Source organism: Balaenoptera physalus (genome assembly GCF_965194825.1).
Source record: "Balaenoptera physalus genome assembly, chromosome: 6".
Taxonomy (NCBI): Eukaryota; Metazoa; Chordata; class Mammalia; order Artiodactyla; family Balaenopteridae; genus Balaenoptera; species Balaenoptera physalus.
The window spans coordinates 87,282,185-87,301,443 of NC_138885.1; the positions used below are offsets into that span (position 1 = coordinate 87,282,185).

A 19,259-nucleotide genomic window follows, 5' to 3' on the forward strand; every position below is an offset into this window, starting at 1 on the left:
CTAGGACTTCCAAAACTATGTTGAATAATAGTGGTGAGAGTGGACATCCTTGTCTCGTTCCTGATCTTATAGGAAATGCTTTCAGTTTTTCACCATTGAGAATGATGTTTGCTGTGGGTTTGTCATATATGGCCTTTATTATGTTGAGATAGGTTCCCTCTAGGCCCACTTTCTGGAGAGTTTTTATCATAAATGGGTGTTGAATTTTGTCAAAAGCTTTTTCTGCATCTATTGAGATGATCATATGGTTTTTATTCTTCAATTTGTTAATATGGTGTATCACATTGATTGATTTGCGTATATTGAAGAATCCTTGCATCCCTGGGATAAATCCCACTTGATCATAGTGTATGATCCTTTTAATGTGTTGTTGGATCTGTTTGCTAGTATTTTGTTGAGGATTTTTGCATCTATATTCATCAGAGATATTGGTCTGTAATTTTTTTTTTTTGTAGTACCTTTCTCTGGTTTTGGTATCAGGGTGATGGTGGCCTCATAGAATGAGTTTGGGAGTGTTCCTTCCTCTGCAATTTTTTGGAAGAGTTAGAGAAGGATGGGTGTTAGCTCTTCTCTAAATGTTTGATAGAGTTCACCTGTGAAGCCATCTGGTCCTGGACTTTTGTTGGTTGGAAGATTTTTAATCACAGTTTCAATTTCATTACTTGTGATTGGTCTGTTCATATTTTCTGTTTCTTCCTGGTTCAGTCTTGGAAGGTTATATACCTTTCTAAGAATTTGTCCATTTCTTCCAGGTTGTCCATTTTATTGGCATAGAGTTGCTTGTAGTAGTCCCTTAGGATGCTTTGTATTTCTGCGGTGTCTGTTGTAACTTCTCCTTTTTCATTTCTGATTTTATTGATTTGAGTCCTCTCCCTCTTTTTCTTGATGAGTCTGGCTAATAGCTTATCAATTTTGTTTATCTTCTCAAAGAACCAGCTTTTAGTTTTATTGATATTTGCTATTGTTTTCTTTGTTTCTCTTTCATTTATTTCTGCTCTGATCTTTATGATTTCTTTCCTTCTGCTAACTTTGGGTTTTGTTTGTTCTTCTTTCTCTAGTTTCTTTAGGTGTAAGGTTAGATTGTTTACTTGAGATTTTTCTTGTTTCTTGAGGTAGGCTTGTATAGCTATAAACTTCCCTCTTAGAACTGCTTTTGCTGCATCCCATAGGTTTTGGATTGTCGTGTTTTCATTGTCATTTGTCTCTAGGTATTTTTTGATTTCCTCTTTGATTTCTTCAGTGATCTCTTGGTTATTTAGTACCGTATTGTTTAGCCTCCATTTGTTTGTGTTTTTTATGTTTTTTTCCCTGTAATTCATTTCTAATCTCATAGCGTTGTGGTCAGAAAAGATGCTTGATATAATTTCAATTTTCTTAAATTTACTGAGGCTTGATTTGTGACCCAAGATGTGATCTATCCTAGAGAATGTTCCGTGTGCACTTGAGAAGAAAGTGTAATCTGCTGTTTTTGGATGGAATGTCCTATAAATATCAATTAAATCTATCTGGTCTATTGTGTCATTTAAAGCTTCTGTTTCCTTATTTATTTTCATTTTGGATGATCTTTCCATTGGTGTAGGTGAGGTGTTAAAGTCCCCCACTATTATTGTGTTACTGTTGATTTCCTCTTTTATAGCTGTTAGCAGTTGCCTTATGTATTGAGGTGCTCCTATGTTGGGTGCATATATATTTATAATTGTTATATCTTCTTCTTGGATGGATCCCTTGATCATTATGTAGTGTTCTTCCTTGTCCCTTGTAACACTCTTTATTTTAAGGTCTATTTTATCTGAGATGAGTATAGCTACTCCAGCTTTCTTTTGATTTCCATTTGCATGGAATATCTTCTTCCATCCCCTCCCTTTCAGTCTGTATGTGTCTCTAGGTCTGAAGTGGGTCTCTTGTAGACAGCAGATATATGGGTCTTGTTTTTGTATCCATTCAGCAAGCCTGTGTCTTTTGGTTGGAGCATTTAATCCATTCACGTTTAAGGTAATTATCGATATGTATGTTCCTATGACCATTTTCTTAATTGTTTTGGGTTTGTTTTTGTAGGTTCTTTTCTTCTCTTGTGTTTCCCACTTAGAGAAGTTCCTTTAGCATTTGCTGTAGAGCTGGTTTGGTGGTGCTGAATTCTCTTAGCTTTTGCTTGTCTGTAAAGCTTTTGATTTCTCCATCAAATCTAAATGAGATCCTTGCCCGGTAGAGTAATCTTGGTTGTAGGTTCTTCCCTTTCATCACTTTCAGTATATTATGCCACTCCCTTCTGGCTTGTAGAGTTTCTGCTGAGAAATCAGCTGTTAACCTTATGGGAGTTCCCTTGTATGTTATTTGTCGTTTTTCCCTTGCTGCTTTCAATAATTTTTCTTTGTCTTTAATTTTTGCCAATTTATTACTATGTGTCTCGGCATTTTTCTCCTTGGGTTTATCCTGTATGGGACTCGCTGCGCTTCCTGGACTTGGGTGGCTATTTCCTTTCCTATGTTAGGGAAGTTTTCGACTATAATCTCTTCAAATATTTTCTCTGGTCCTTTCTCTCTCTTTTCTCCTTCTGGGACCCCTATAATGCGAATGTTGTTGCATTTAATGTTGTCCCAGAGGTCTCTTAGGCTGTCTTCATTTCTTTTCATTCTTTTTTCTTTAGTCTGTTCCGCAGCAGTGAATTCCACCATTCTGTCTTCCAGGTCACTTATCCGTTCTTCTGCCTCAGTTATTCTGCTATTGATTCCTTCTAGTGTAGTTTTCATTTCAGTTATTGTATTGTTCATCTCTGTTTGTTTGTTCTTTAATTCTTTTAGGTCTTTGTTAAACATTTCTTGCATCTTCTCGATCTTTGCCTCCATTCTTATTCCGAGGTCCTGGATCATCTTCACTATCATTATTCTGAATTCTTTTTCTGGAAGGTTGCCTATCTCTATTTCATTTAGTTGTTTTTCTGGGGTTTTGTCTTGTTCCTTCATCTGATATATAGCCCTCTGCCTTTTCACCTTGTGTATCTTTCTGTGAATGTGGTTTTTTCCCCACAGGCTGCAGGATTGTAGTTTTTCTTGCTTCTGCTCTGTGTTAATCTTTCAAAATAGTATTATGTATTCCCAATGCCTTAATAGCAAAATGAAGTCTGTATCTAATAATCTATATGTATGATACTGACATGATAAAGCCATGAGACCAGAAGTTATCTGGCCCCATTCCCGTTTCAATAAACCATATGCAGAGGGGCCTGATTAAGAGATTGTCCCTGAGGACTGAGGTCACACCTCAACATATCCTCCCTCTTATTTTCCTTCTGGGGTTACAGGAAGAAGACAAGAAATGGAGGCAGGAAACATTTGGACATTAGTCGCAATTAAATAAGGTTTCAGGCCCCACTCTGCCTGGGCCTCCTCCTAGGAATGGATGTCAGTCCAGATCATGGGGAGACAGCTTCAGGATGATCAAGCATGACAGCATCTGTTCTATTCAAACCTAAGTACCATGGTTTCCAAAGACTCTTGCCTACATCTCTGAGATCTCAACAAACTGTGGTCCAACAAAGAAGGAAGGCAGCTGGAGTTCTGGGGGAGGAAAAGTATTCTCATCCAAACCAGACTGGTTATGTAAGGAAATACCTGGAATCCCATGCATACCTGTGATTAGGCTAAAAACATTTGCCTTCATTTTCAATTGCACAGCTGCATCTTTAAGGCAACTAACAAAAGCTAGAAGTCCATTAAGGCTTGTCAGCAACAAAAGGCTCAAGTCTCAGGCAAGCTTCTCAAACTTTGTCACATTATATTGTTTTCCCATGTAATATTTTACTTTAATCTAGTCACAGCTGGGAGACTATACAACACTATATGTGACAAGAGAAGTTATCAGTCACTAGCTGGAATAGTGAAAAGATCCATGGGTAGGAAAAAATTCAGATAGATCAGAGTTCAGGAGTTTTGCCTAAATCCCAGTGCTGGTCTAAGAATCCTGGATGGAATACAAGAGGCCTAATTTTAAATCTCAATTTTACTATTATCTAGTTCTACTAGCACATGTAAATTATTTTATACTTTGGCAGCTCCATTTCATCAACCATAAACCAAATGGCTGAATCTGTTGAATATGATTGTTATGATTCCATAATCTAATATACTTTATTCCTGGGCAAGACTGAGAGGGGTAGCCTTAAAATGATCCAAATTAACAGCAGTTAAGGAGTTAAAGAGAAGACAACCAGAGTTCAGACAATCATGTGGTATTTTTAAAATTCACTCTAGTGATGTCTACAAAGAAGTTGCTGAGACTCCAAACCTAAACCTGAAATGAGGAAAGAGTAAGGGGTCTAGGAGAGATGAGAGCTGTCATCTTCTGAAGAGTCATAAAACCACCGTTATGCCTATTTGAATGCAATAAACACCGTGTAGGAGTCTTTACTCCTTCATTTCCTAACCCTTATCTCTATGAGCACACTCATGGAAGAGTCATAGAAGGCTGGACTCTGTTTATGGCAGGTAGTTATTTTGGTAGGTGTGCCAAAGAAAGAGAAAAAGTGGGGACACAGAAATAAGAACCAAGGCCCAAGAGATACTGCTGGGGAGATTTCCAGGTAGAACAGAAGGATTCTTCTTTTTTCCTCTTTTTCTATCTTTTTTAAATTGAAGTACAGTTGACATACAATATCATGTTAGTTGCAGGTATACAATGTAGTGATTCCATAATTTGATACATTGTGAGATGGCCACCACTGTGAGTCTAGTTACCATCTTGTCAGCATACAAAGTTATTACAATGTTATTGACTATATTCCCTTTGCTGTACATTACATCCTGTGACTTACTTATTTTACAAATGGAAGTTTGTGCCTCTTAATCCCCTTCTCCTATTTCGCCCATCCTGCATCCTCCCCACGCCCCCTACTCTCTAGCAAACACTAGTTTCTAATTCGTGATTCTGAAACTGAGCTTATTTAACAGGTGAAGTATGATTTACTTAGTATTCCTGTACACATAACAAGATCATAGATGTTAAAATGCAATTCCTTGCTTTTTTTTATCTCAAAGCCCATGTTTTGAACCCTCTTACACTGTTGGTGGGAATGTATATTGGTACAACCACTATGGAAAACAGTATGAAGGTTCCTCAAAATCTAAAAATAGTGTTGCCATATGATCCAGCAATCCCACTCCTGGGCATATACCCAAACAAAACTCTAATTCAAAAAAGATACATGCACCCCTATGTTCATAGCAGCACTATTCACAATAGCCAAGACATGGAAACAACCTAAATGTCCTTCGACAGATGAATGGATAGAGAAGATGTGGTACATATATACAATGGAATACTACTCTGCCATAAAAAAGAATGAAATGATGTCATTTGTAGCAACATGGATGGACCTAGAGATTATCATACTAAGTGAAGTAAGTCAGAAAGAGAAAGACAAATACCATATGATATCACTTGTATGTGGAATCTAAAAGATGACAGAAATGAACTTATCTACAAAACAGAAACAGACTCACAGACATAGAGAAGAGACTTGTGGTTGCTGGGGCAGTGGGGGGCAGGGGAGGGAGGGATAGAGTGGGAGGAGCTTGGGGTTAGCAGATGCAAACTATTATATAGAGGATGAATAAACAACAAGATCCTATTGTATAGCACAGGGAACTATATTCAATATCCTGTGATAAACCATAATGGAAAAGAATTTTAAAAAGAATGTACATATATGTATAACTGAATCACTGTGCTGTTCAGCAGAAATTAACACAACATTGTAAATCAACTATACTTCAATAAAACAAACAAACAAACATGTTTTCCCTTTGAGAGAAAGAGTTACAAAGAGAAGAAACGAAACTAAGTTTCTGCTCTCAAAAATGATCTATAGTTATGAGTTTTTAACTAAAGAATTTCTATGTCAAATGATTTAAAAATCAAAGGAAGCTTTTTTAAAAAAAAAAACTGAAAGGTTTAAGTGTATGAGAACAGCATTTCCTGTCAGAAGGATTTCCTGTTTCAGGCAACCGCAGGGGACAGTGTGGGGAAACATCCTCCGGCAGCCACAGCCTGTGCTTCACAGGCCACTTCTCTGTGCTACTCACCCTTCCTCCCCAACAAATGTGACGTACAGCTTATTTCTCTGCAGGTCTTTTCTGGAGTAGCCCATAATCTGATTAAAAGCATCTTCGAGCAAGTGATCTCTTCTGATAATTAACCTGTCCAGAAAAAGACAATTTGAAAAATACAGATTATTTCCTAATCCTTATCTTTCCAGAACTGGGCACTTGCCATTTAATTTCCACTTACCACAATTAACTAGGGGAAAAGTGGAGTGACTTACTATCATCGCTGTCTGCAAGAAAGCACACATCTGTCTGTAACTCTTAATGGCATTAACAAAAGTTACACCAGAGAATCACTGGTAAATAGAGCACGCCACCTAAGACCTGTAAAACCAATGCAAGAGTCCTTTCTGAATGGTCACATCAATTTATCCCAGAAGGAAAATGATTAAAAAACAACACACACACACACACAAAACATTTGTTTAGGGAGCAACCCTAGGAGGTAATGTTTTAAGCCTGAATGCACCTAGGAATTCAATTCTTAAGTACCTAGAAAGATAACAGTGAGAACAAGAAGGACAAAAAAATTCTCAGTGCCCTCCAAAGCAGTGGAGTTTACTGTTGTGCTTAGTTTAACTTTAAAATTCAGTGAATCTTGAGATTCCCTAAGTGACAGATACAAATGAATGATACTGGTGGTTGATTAATCTCCTTGTGACAATGACAATTTAAGTCACCCTTAAACAGGTGTCAATTTGCCCTTAATGCAAATAGTAATGGAAAGGGAGATGATAGGGAGGCTGAAGGTATGAAAGCTTGATCAGCAAGACCTTAATAAGTGAAGTTCAGAGAGGTACGGTGTTTGGGGCAGGTTGATGTTTTCGAGGGTGATGAAAGGGGAACCTGTGAGTTCAGATGAGCAAGCCCTGTATGGGGGGCAGTGAGCCGTGTGCCTGTTGGGCTGGGCAATTCTCTCACACACCTGGGTCCTGGCACTTCTGCAGTCAGACCCACTCTCCTCTGTCCTCTCTCAAGTGGCATAGTGATCTCTAGTGGGGACATGGGACAGGGGTGGAGGTGGGGCTGAAGGGAGTATGGGTAAGTAGGAAATTCAGATAATTCTAGGCCAAACAACATGATGATGTTTCAATTCCCCATTTAAAGGGAGGTGGATAAAGACAGGCAGAAACAACGTTCATGACATATTCCGTTGGACAAGTTAAGCTTACTTCACAGAAGGAAACAGAGCTGAGTAGTAGTCCTACACTCAGGTCAGCCCAGGAGACAGTGACGTGCAATACAAGACACCGTGACAGCCTTATATCTAATGAATATGCGATAAGTCAACAAAGAGGTACTTTTCAGGAGAACAAAATAAATCAGCTTTTAATTTTGCCTTGTTTTTATGTGAAACATGGTCGTCTCTTTCCTGTCTGTTTTAAAACCTTAAGTTTAATTGTGCTTAATTCAAGAACTGTTTTAGATGATCCTGTAATTTACACATGGCAAAATAATTATGCTGACTAAAATGAAGGCTGGTCATCCCAAATCAATCCATTTCCTACATTCCAAATTGCATCCCATCTTTTCACCATCTACTAATCCTGGGGTTTGTATTATTTTGACTTACTTTAATTTCCCTGGGCCTTGTCCATATCCTTTAGTCTCTAACTTCCTGTAAAAGTTTCTTAGTTTGGCTTCAAAGTCTCGCTTGTAAGGAGCTGGAGCACGGGCATTGGCACGCTGAGTACCTACAACAAACCACAAAGAGACAAGGGTGTGGATTTGTGCGATGTCCTTATATTCATCACATCACCATGAAAAATATTACCATGGGGCTGAGACCACAGTTAACAAGTAAAAGGAGGCAATACTTTTAGGTCCCTGCACTTTTCACCTCTCCAAGTCAAAGGCTACCACAGAGCTTAACCAGGATCTCAAGATGTCTTCTTTGTGGCCTTCAAATCCTGTTTGAAGAGTTACAATGGTGCCCATGTGTTAGTCAAATATGTTCCTCTTTTCAGTCCAAATCAATATGAGTCAAACAGGTACTCATGTCTAATGGTAACTGTTCAGGGTGGAATATCTTTGCTTGCGGCTGAGATGATATCACAGCAATCAGACAGGAAGTTACAGTGTGAAAGTATGTGGTACAGAAAGCAAGAATAGTGAGTTTCCATACTTGATGAAAAACCTACAACATTACATTTCATACCACAGGGTAGAATAATCTTGATTTGAAAACAGAATTCAGCCATAATTGCAGAAGGCACATGTCTCCTGGTTATGCAAAGTAAAAATACTGTGATTTGTTGCACTCTTAATATATGCCAAGTACTGTAATTATCTACAGATTATCTAAAGATGTCATGTCATTACATGTCATTCCACGGCAAGCATCATTAATAAAATATAAAAGCAACATAGTTTGTTCTTCTTTCCACAGAAAAATCTGGTTTTGTGTCACACTGTGACTAACCAACAAGCCGGGATACAAAACTGAGGATGAATATGGGAATCAGCGCCATGACAAAAACACTGGATATTTCCAAGAAATATTTCACAACACAATAAAAGAAACCAGAAAACAAAAATTGTGATGTCTCATGCATTACACACCATGTAAGCTCCTTAAATACATCTTTATGCATGAATCAACTAAGTGATGATGATTTTTTGCTAATACTGTGTTAGGTTCAGCAACAGACGCTCAGAATGGATAAGGTCGGGTTGCTGGAGTGGATATCTTGGTTGAGAAGACAGAAATAGAACATATCAAACAACTAGAGAATATTTAAGTCTTAAACTAGATGGTATACAAACTCTAAAGCAGAAGGAACAAAATGATAGCCCTGGGGCTATACCCAGCCCTATAGATCTATTTTGTTTGCCACACAATGTTCTAAAGATTTTAAATTAACTGCCAACATTTAAAAATCAGGAGATTTCAAGTAGAAAAAAAAAAATCCTGATTTCTCGTGAAAATCAGTTGGGAACTCTTGCAACAACTGGCTTGCATCTCCCTGGGGCTACAGAGGGCAGCTGCCCCATGAGGTGAAGCACGTGCTCTCCACTGTGCCACCGCCACTCAGTGAGGATGCATTTGAGATCAGTGTTATAGAAAAGTAATAGTAAATGAGGATAAGCAGAGATCAAAATGGAAAAGACTTTAGGGAGGAGATGTTATTGGAACCAGGCCTTATAAACATGGGAGAACTATAGTCTATACTGGGGCAGGGCAGCAAGAGCTGGAAGAAGAATTGCCTGCATGTTCAGAAGACACGGAGGAGACCCCACTAACCTAGAGCAGAGGGGGAGTGCTAGGGCGTTAAGTAGGAAATTAAATTGGTCAGAAGTTTGGTATGAAATTATGAGAAGAAGTTTTAAAAACCTAGCTGAGAAGTGTGAGCATGATGCAGCAAGCAGTGGGAAGCCTTTATAGGTTCTTAAGCAAGGGAATAACAAACAAGTGGTGTTTTAGTTCAGAAATGATTTTCAGAGTGGATTAAGGGCAGGAAGGAGGAAAGACCTAGTTAGGAGTAGTTGAAGCAATGGAGGCCTGAGGGGATGAGGACTAGCCTGGACTATGGTGACTCAGAGGAAATTTTACAATGTGAAGTAAGAATTGGTAAGAGTAGATAAGTAAGGAAGAGGAATAGGAAGCTCTCGTGGTAATATAAAGCTTTTTAAACAATAACAATAGCTGCCATTTGTTGTGTCTGCTACGCATTAAGGACCATTCACTTTATAGAGAGGATCTTGGGAAATCCTCACAAGTCTAAGAAGTAGGCATTAGTATTATTACTGTCATCACCACTTTGTAACTAAGGAAACTGAAGTCATATGACAGTGAATAGTAGATTTAGGATCTGAGCCAGGTCCGTCTGATGCTAAAGCAGCATGGGAAATGATGCTGGTGGACAGGAGCATATGAGGCTTTCTACATACTAAGCTGGAGAGGACAGCTGTTCAGGTGGACGTACCTTGCAGACACTTGAAAATATAGTACTGGAGTTCCAGTGCGAGATCCGGGCCACACTTGTGGATTAAATGAGTTAGCGTATGTGTGGTATGGCACTTCGCGCAGTGCCGGCTGCATAAGCAGCCCCACGTAAATGTTAGCTGTTATTGCTATTATCTGCATAGTTGTGAATACTGAACACATGGGGAAATGTACCGAGGTTGGGGAATGGAATTTAATAAAATGGGCTATTGATGAATAATATGTCCAGAGTTCTGTTGGCATAGTTATGAATCTTTTACCCAAAGAGCTAAGAGCTATGCCATAAAGGAAAACAAATAAACTTGACCTTAAAAGGTCTGGGATGCAGAAGACTCCTAGGCAGTGGTTCTCAATCTTGACTGCACATTAGAATCACTTAGGGAGCTTTTAAAAATCCCAATGTTCAGGCCACAGCCAGGACATATTACATCAGAATCGGTGGGGGTGAGACCCAGACATTAGTGTGCCATGCAGCTCTCCAGATGATTCCAACGTGCAGCCAAGTCTGAGAACCATTATCTCCCACAAGAAGGTCAAAGGTAACCAATGAAACACCTGGGCATCATCCAGGGACCAACACAGGGGGAATACTTCCCATGTATTTGAAAGGTATCGTTTGCAACATGAAGGAGCATGATCTGCGAGGACTCCAGGCTCCTCTCTTGGATGGCTGAGGGACAGAGCCGTGCAGCACAAGTCCAGTTAGAGTGGCAGAATAAAGCTTTTGCTGCTGCAGTCTGAGTAACTGCAGACTCCTAAACCCAGACAGCTCAGAAAGCAGCCATAATGAATCAGCTTTCAAGAGCGCGATCATTGATAGGGAAGAGGAAAAACAGGAACGAAAGACTGAAAATCTTTCAGGACTCAAAAGAAACCCGATTCTTTAAGAGTTGATTATTTTTAAAAAACAGCACATATACTATTGCTATATAATTTGAGATGCTTAAAAGGATGTGTCAAATGCCATAACGCATTCCATCAATATCAATACAGACACTTAATAAAAATTAGCTCTGACTCCTTTTAAGCTCTAGGTAAAGGAATTCAAGTATGGGGACTCTGGAGACAGAAACTGTTAAATGCAAAAATTATTTTGCCAATAGTTCTATTATGAAAAAATCATTCACACATTACATCATGATTTAAAAATTACAATAAATTATGCTGTTGGCCCTTGTCAAATTCTTAATGCAAGTCAGGTGCAACTGCCAGAAAATCCAGGGCAGAAACAATATTACTTCCACTTTGGAAATAAAAAATTATCTTGGAGACAGAGCTCACAGAACTAAGAACCGTAACTGTAAGTGAAGTTCTAGAATATAATTCTCTTATAGAGAGAGTAAATGTCATAGTCTTTATGGTCTTAAAGAAGGAAGTCAGATACGAAAAGGTCAATGTTACATACAGGAAGTGATCAAATGAAAGGCTGGTTTTATGGATAGCCAGTATTATGTTAATTATTTATAGGAAAAAATTTCAGTAACAGATATTAGACTTTTTAAAAATCATTGCTAGGCAGGCCTAAAGGACTTCCATATAGTGTTACACTATTTCCACACACTGTTAAAAAACTGCACAATCACATACAAACTAAAGAATTCTACCAGGCAAAGGATTTCTTTTCTAGGTGATACTAGAAAAATCTTGGCATCAAACAGCTAAGAAGTCTGGGTCTTTTTTGATGCTGGGTGTGCCACCCAGAACCCAGAATGCTCTGATGACTTGCTCTTGGTCTGCAATGGAGGCGGATGAAGTTCAGCCTAATTCAGCATGGTTCCAGGCCTATGTACTGGGACGGCTCAGAAGAGAATTTCTTTTCTGTTCACTTTCTAAAACAAATCAACTCTATGACATTTTTAAAACAATAATTCCCTGTTAGTGAATGAGAACAAATTATCAAGCATTATAATAATTTCGGGAAAACTCTATCTTCTGGAACATAGATCAACAATGGAAATTAAGAAAAAAAACCAAAAAACAAACAAAACCTCAAAAATAGCTGGCGCAAAGCACAAGCAAGGAAGTCCTGGCATTTTTGCTTTATTCTCTAAGAGTAATAAAAGGCCCTCAGGTCATTGTTTTGACCTTGTTGATGCTTCCATTTACATACCATTTATTTATTTGATAATCTGATTTTTCAAATGTTGGCAAATTAAAAGCAATTTATTAAAAGGGGAAAGCTGGAGGGCATGCCAGTGACAGGCATCTTCTGAGAGTGTTAGGGGTAGGAAGCAAGGGAGAGTAACAGCAACAAAAAACACACAAATAAAAATACCTGTATATTGTGACAGAGATAGTATTTGGTTTTCCTGCAGTCTCTGGAATCATAACTCCCCCATCCCCACCTACCCAGAGAGCATCCTTCATTTGTACTGTTTGGTTCCTAGATCATCTCTGTGGGGCTTAGCAAAGAGAAGGGATAGAACACTTTTTCTAAAAACAAGTATAAAGCTGCTTCAGAGACTGCGGGTAAGGGGAGGGATGGAAGAGGGAGAAGGTAGGGTGGGAGGAAGTCAAAGAAGGAGGAAGGGAGAAGAGGGAGAGAGAGACACTGAGAAAGAGAAAGGGAGGGGGAAAGGGAGGGAGAGATGGAGGGGGAAAGTGAGGAGGAAAGGAAGGGGGAGGGGAGGGGAAGGAAGAGAGAATATTTGTGAAAAGAGCAGAAGAGATAAGCAGCAGCTGGGATACTAAGACTTTGGAGGAAAAGAGGGGAAAAGAATGTCCTTAAGGAGGTGCACTGTGTGTTGAGAGAAATAACTGCCCTTAAGACAGCCTTCAGTAAAGACCCACATAGCTCTTCAGTGCTCTCTGGTCTGTTTTACTTCTCTTGAGTGTGATCTGGTGTTCTACTGGCTTCCAGAGTGTCCAGTTCTAGTCAAGTTATAACAGCTCTGTATGCTGATCCCCCCCGAACCATGAAATATCCTCAAGGCACTGTGTATAGGGAAGCAGGGAGAAGTATAATGTATTTATCAAAGAGTCTCAGCAAATGGTGGGTTAAACAAATTCTCAGATGTCTAATGTCACAGCTATGGTCACGTGGAAAATTCACATAAGTAAGCACATCTCCAACAATATTAGATAAATTAGGTGTTCTTGCATTTCAATTCCTAGAAATGTGCAGCTACAAAAAAGTCCTTAAATAAAATTCTGGGTCCTATATTTGGCATAATAAACCATATGGTAATTGGAGAGATCTTTTCCTTCTGGCATCGCTAAGGTTGGGACTGGCATTATAATGGTCCTAGAAAAACAAACCTTCGCATTCCAAAATTTTGACAAATCGTAGGTGAGCACTCTAACAGCTGCAAAAAGCAGCGAGGCCAAGTTTCCAAAGCCCCTCTCTCTCCTGCACTTGAAAAGACATGTAAATGGGCTTGGAATGAGGAAAAATGCGGAAAGTTTAGCAGGTTCCTGGGTGTTCTGAAAGAAGATCATTAAAATTTACGATTGTCGTAATTTTTGCAATATTATTCTCATACCACTAAAAGGGATGAAATTCTAGTCACAAGAGGGAGGATCAGATAACTTGAAAAAATCTGTTAGAAATGTTTTCATAAGAACTTTAGGAGTACTGGTAGAAGAGGCTATTTTACTCAAAGAAACAGAAGATTCCTCCACAGGGTAAATGAGGCTAGTCCTGCCCTTGTTTCATGTGGCATTACTTATAGTTACTTCCATTGATATTAGGCAGTACATCCCAATTTCAAGATCAAATAAAGTCCACTGAAATAGAGTAGGCCAAGAATATGGAGATGATTCTTCCTGAAAATTAAAACCACCACAAACACTGCTAGCAATTTAGATATATTTGGGTTAGACATGTCTTTGGAAAACGTTTAACTCTCAATCTGCTTCCAGAATGCATTTATTACCACCATGGGTTACTTATGTACATTTGTGATGCTACTTGAAAAGAAGAAACTTAGTCACCATTTAGAATGTTCACAGAGCCTCAAAAGGGTCCAGCCCATCACCGAGAGTACATGCCTTTGCAGGGCTCAGAAGGGACAGAATCTGGTGATCTACCTTTTTCTCTAGGAGGAGGGGCCACAGAAAAGGTCTGGAAAAGAGAGCTTTGACTGAGCAATACTCCACAGAGCTTCATTCCTTTAGCCACAAAGCAAGAGATGAAGGGACAACCCATTTAAACCCCCTCGTAGGTTCTAGCTAAGATTAAGGCCAGTCAGAATGATTAAATATCTAGGCAGCCAGTTCTGCAAATATGAAATAGCTTCATATGTATCAGTTATTAGTGGTTCAAATACTGACAAATTAGACTTCTCAGATTTCCAGAAAGAGAGAAAAAGGGATAAACTAACATTTATTGGATGCTTGACATGTTTTAGGTACCAGGTGAGGCATTCTCCTCCAAATAACCATGGGAGGTGATTACTATCATTCCCATTTTAAGGAGAAAGAAATTCAAATTCAGGAAAGGAAGTAAACTGCCCAAAGTCACACACAGTTGGTAAATGACCGAGGCCAGCTGTGAATTCCATTAATTTTTCCCCTACACCTTTACACTTACCCATAGAGCCATATACTTATTTTCTTTTCATCCTGTATCATCAAAATAAGTGTCCCTACTTTGTTCCAGAGCTGACCTGTGCTTTTGCCTCCAGTGTCCTGCCTTCCCACGGGCCTGTGCTGTGCTGACCACTGCTTCTTCGCCCCATTCAACAAACCACTTTCCTTCCACCCACACTATCTGACCTCCGCACACACATGCTCAACTTCCCCATCCTAAAACCCCTTCCTTAATTCCTCTTCTAAGTACTGCCTTATTTTGCTTCACTTCCATATTTCATGGAGAGAATTTTTTTCATGCCTGTTTTCTACTTTACATCTTCTAGCATCCTGTAACTGGTAACATTCCAGTTCATGACCTATTAATTCATAGAAACTGCTTTGGCAAAGGCCACATATAACTTCATGATTTTCAAATCTAATGGCCTCTTCTCAGGCCTCATCCTTCTTGACTCCTTTGAACACCTGGCCCTGTTGGCCACTCCTTCCTTCTTGAAACATGGCTTCCCCGAAAAGACTTTCCTAGTTCTCTTCCAAAATCCACTGGCTCTCTCACTTTCACTTGTACCCTCAGCCCCTCCCTTAAATATTGGGGTTACTCAGGTCACCATCCCCTATTTTCTCTTCTTTTCACTGACCTGTCCTCCCTACTTCCTCTATCTACCCAATGGGCTTCAACTGCCGCCAGCACACCTGTATTCCCCTGAGCTCCAAGACTCTGTTTCCAGTTGTCTTTGGGTTTCCATCTCCAGTTGGATGGCCCAAAGATTCTTCAACAAAACATGTCTCAAACCAGCCTCCTTTCACCTCTCCTCTCCAGTCTAACCTTTTTCCTTTCTTGGTAAATGGTGTTACCATCTGTCTTAGCAGTCTATGAGTTGAGAACCTTAGAATTTGCCTTAACTCTTCCCTACTTGGACTTAAAGTTCTAGAATCTCTACATCCAACATAGCCTTTGAATTAACGCCCTTTTCTCTATCACCGTTAGTCCAGCCCTTATCATGTCACCTGGGTTAATGCAACAGCCTCCCAGATGGTTTCTCTAACTTTAGTCTCTCGTCTTCTAATACATCCTCCACATGGCCACCAAACTGAACTTTATAAAACAGGATATTCCTGTTTATAAATTTTCAGTGGCTCCACATGGAGTACAAAGTAATGCTTCAGTGGCCAACCAACTCTAGCCTATCTTTCCAACCTGAGCTTTGAGAACTTGCCTTTACTTGTATCTATTAATTTGTCCTAAACTACTTTCATGCTTCTGTGGCTTACCTCATGCTACTCCTTAGAATGTCCTCGTTCCTTTGGTCCACCTGGTAAAATCCTATTCATCATTCTTCAAGGCTTCCCTTTATACCTGTTGTCTTCACCTTTCCCCAAACACCCCACCCCCATCTTGAATGAAGAATTGTTCCCACATCTGTGTTCCCATACATTTCTTCATTATAGGACTAAACACAGAGCTTTTGGAGTCACTTGTTGACTTACTGCCCCACCGTGAATTTTCAAAGGCAGAGACTGTATTATTCATCTTTATAGAACCAGGGTCTAATTCAGGGCTTGGATCATAGCTGGATGCTCAATAAATCTCTGTTAAATGAACAAATTAATAGACCTTTTTCTGTTTGCGGTATTCAGTTAGGCTGTAGCTTCACTATGATACCAATATATGAAAACAGGTGTTATATATCAGAGAACATAGAGCAGCTTTTAGTGACACATATGGAGTTTGGATTTCTATTAAAATAGTTTTAAATTCTGATAACTGCTACAGTGTGAACAATATATGGCTTATAATAAGGATAAATAGAGCTGATGTTCTGTCAACATCATGACTACCTTCCTTAAAAAGAAACTCATTTGCTAAGCTGCATTATCTACTATTTATTCATTCATCCATTCATTCCTCCATTCACACCATACACCTTTCAAAAAGAATTTAAACTTAAAATTTTTAGTTAATTTCATCTATCAGCATGTTCTACCTGCTCACGTACCTCTGGTCTTCCTATCTAATGCAATTAGTAACTACTGAAGGGAAAAAAATTATCCAAGACCATTAAACTGACTAATTCTAATTCTATAATATTTCTTGAAAATAGAGATTTCTCTTTATTATTCTTTGAATCAATCTCCTAACTAGAACTTTTTAAATCCAAAAAGCTAACATAGTATTTTGTGCCCTAATATTTTCCAAGATATATTAAGCACTACATAACATAATGAAAAGTAAATTCTACATCTGAGTATTTCATACTGCTAACATTTATATCCTATTTTGGAATGTCATTATTTTCCTGTCAAAATAAATCCCCATGGAAACAAGCCAGTTTTAAGAGACAGGAAGTACCACAGAATATGTACCTGTGCTAACAGTACAGATGTACCCAAAGTGTTCCCTTACTGTCCTTTATGAGGACAGAACACGTGACTTCAGGGCTCACTCCTCAGAGAAATGGCAGGCAGCTGGTGGACTCACCTGGCGAGTTCTGGGGAGAGGACACAGGAGAGCCACGTGGGGACTGACAGTAGCTGGGATGGAGTAAGGCATGTGGAGGCACATATGACATTATCTCTTCTTCAAATAAACTGGGGAAAGACAAGAAATAAAATGCATACTTCAGCCAAAGAGGTGGGTAAATGCCTTGTTTCCGCAATGAGTAAGTCAATCTCTTGCTCCGACCAATTCCATCTGAGGTCCAGTGCACGTCCCAAAGAAAGCACCTGTCCCCTTTCTCCTGCAGGTAATTCGTGGGACAAAAACAGTTGGCTCTTGCATCTTTTGTGAAACCTGTGGTTATTTGACTGTTTTCCTACCAACTTTGGACAGCATGATTTCTATTTTGTTACTTTAAATGAGTTTGAGTTTGCACGTTTCATCTGAAAATAGCCTGGGTTTTTACGTCTAGGAATAAGAGCCAAACACAAGAGACAATGTTTATTGAAGACCCATAGTAAATACACAAAGTATGTTCATACCTTCATTCCAAGACACATACAACATGGTCTCAGCCTTCAAAGAGCTCGGGATTTCATTGGAGAATTAAAAGCAAAATAAAACAAAACACCTCTTAAATAATTACAACTGCTAAATAATAAGCTTCCTCATTTAGTCTGGCTTTATAATGTTTTTCAAATGTGAGGATTTTGATGTTATTCAACCTAGTGTCTTCTTTCTCCTCCATACTGAAATTTCTGCTTCTAATACTCTCCTAAAAGATAGTAACCAGGGATCTGAGATCTTGGAATCCTAGACTTTTCATTAACTGTTATGATAAAGAAATGTACTACTGATTATCAAATATACAAACACTTGACAAAATAGAATCAACAACATAAGTAAGAGTACTTGTGTTTTTAAATTAAGAGTAGAAGTAGCTTTCCCTCAAACTTGGTCACATCTAGAAACCTGCTACTTGTTTTCAAAAAACATTGAGAAAAAGTGGCAACAGTTTAGTCTTGCGGAGATTTAAGGAAAGAACTCCTAAGAGTTATAGCACTGGCTTTCCACTGAGGCTATTTTGCCCTTCCTCACACTCTATGGGGACATCACACAATGTCTGAGGACGTTTTTGGTTGTCGTAACTGGGAGAAGGGGTGCTTTTGGCATCTGATGGGTAGAGGCCAGGATGCTGATAAACATCTTACAAGGCACAGAATAGCTCCCTGCAACAAAGACACAGCCAGCCCAAAATGTCAATACTTTTAAGGCTGAGGGACCCTGGGTTACAGCAATGTAATAACAACTTGATAATTCTTTCTCTGGTTCTTCATTCACCTGCACACGTCTGCTAAACCACTATAAACCACTATCACAAAAACATTTTTAGACACCATAGTTTTTTAAGCCATCTTCCCACTTTTAAACTATAAAAGTCAAAAGATTTAGAAACAGAAGCAATAAGTAATTGTATTTGTAATACCAAATTAAGCCCTGAAACAGTCCATTCTCTTTCTCAATAAATCAATAACCATTGGAATAATGTGAATTTTAAGTTGATTGCTAAGGAAAAATGCCATATAAACAGTTGATACCATAAAGGTCTAGAAATTCATAGCTAAATTAATTGAAAAGTAGGAATTAGCACCCTCTCCTCAAACATCTAAACATGTGTCCTTTGCTCTATGACACTTACTTCCTTTAAATACAACCAATATGCAGAAATCGTTCTTACCAAGAGAGAAATTTTTTTACTTGAAAAATTTAATATAGGAGAGATAGCGAATAACATAAAAACACTCAATACATATCATCCAGGATTAGTACATGTTAACCCTATTACTTTTGCTTCAAACACACATGCATACTTAGGGATGTGTATATATCTATATATAGATGTATCTATATATCTGTGTGTATGCATGTTATGTATATGAAGTCCCTTTTGAGTGCCTCTATCATGACTTTAACATATCCTTCCATAGTCTGATATTTTGCAACATACGTACAGACGAACAATATACAGTTTTGCCTTATGCGCTAAAAAATTTTTAAAATACTTTATAAGTATATTGAATTCTTGAACTTTTTTTATTCAACAATATATTTCTGGTATCTGTCTGTGTTGATATATAAGGGTCTAGTTTACTACTTTTACCTGCTATGTAGTATTCCATTCTATTAATGTACTAGTTTATTTATCCATACCTTTCTTGACAAATATTGACTTTTTCCCCAACTGTGT

At 38.6% G+C, this 19,259-nt stretch overlaps 1 protein-coding gene across 6 annotated transcripts in view; it reads right to left on the bottom strand.

Annotated features, from left to right (window-relative positions):
- HECW2 (HECT, C2 and WW domain containing E3 ubiquitin protein ligase 2) overlaps window positions 1–19,259 on the bottom strand; it is a 415,090-nt gene that overhangs the window by 47,831 nt on the left and 348,000 nt on the right. For all 6 annotated transcript variants that reach the window (XM_082466948.1, XM_082466947.1, XM_082466946.1 and 3 more), the window contains 3 exons: window positions 17,054–17,163; window positions 7,672–7,792; window positions 6,078–6,191 (listed from right to left, as the gene is read on the bottom strand). In XM_082466948.1, the coding sequence (XP_082323074.1) occupies window positions 6,078–6,191; window positions 7,672–7,792; window positions 17,054–17,163 (345 nt within the window). The remainder of the gene's footprint in view (window positions 1–6,077; window positions 6,192–7,671; window positions 7,793–17,053; window positions 17,164–19,259) is intronic.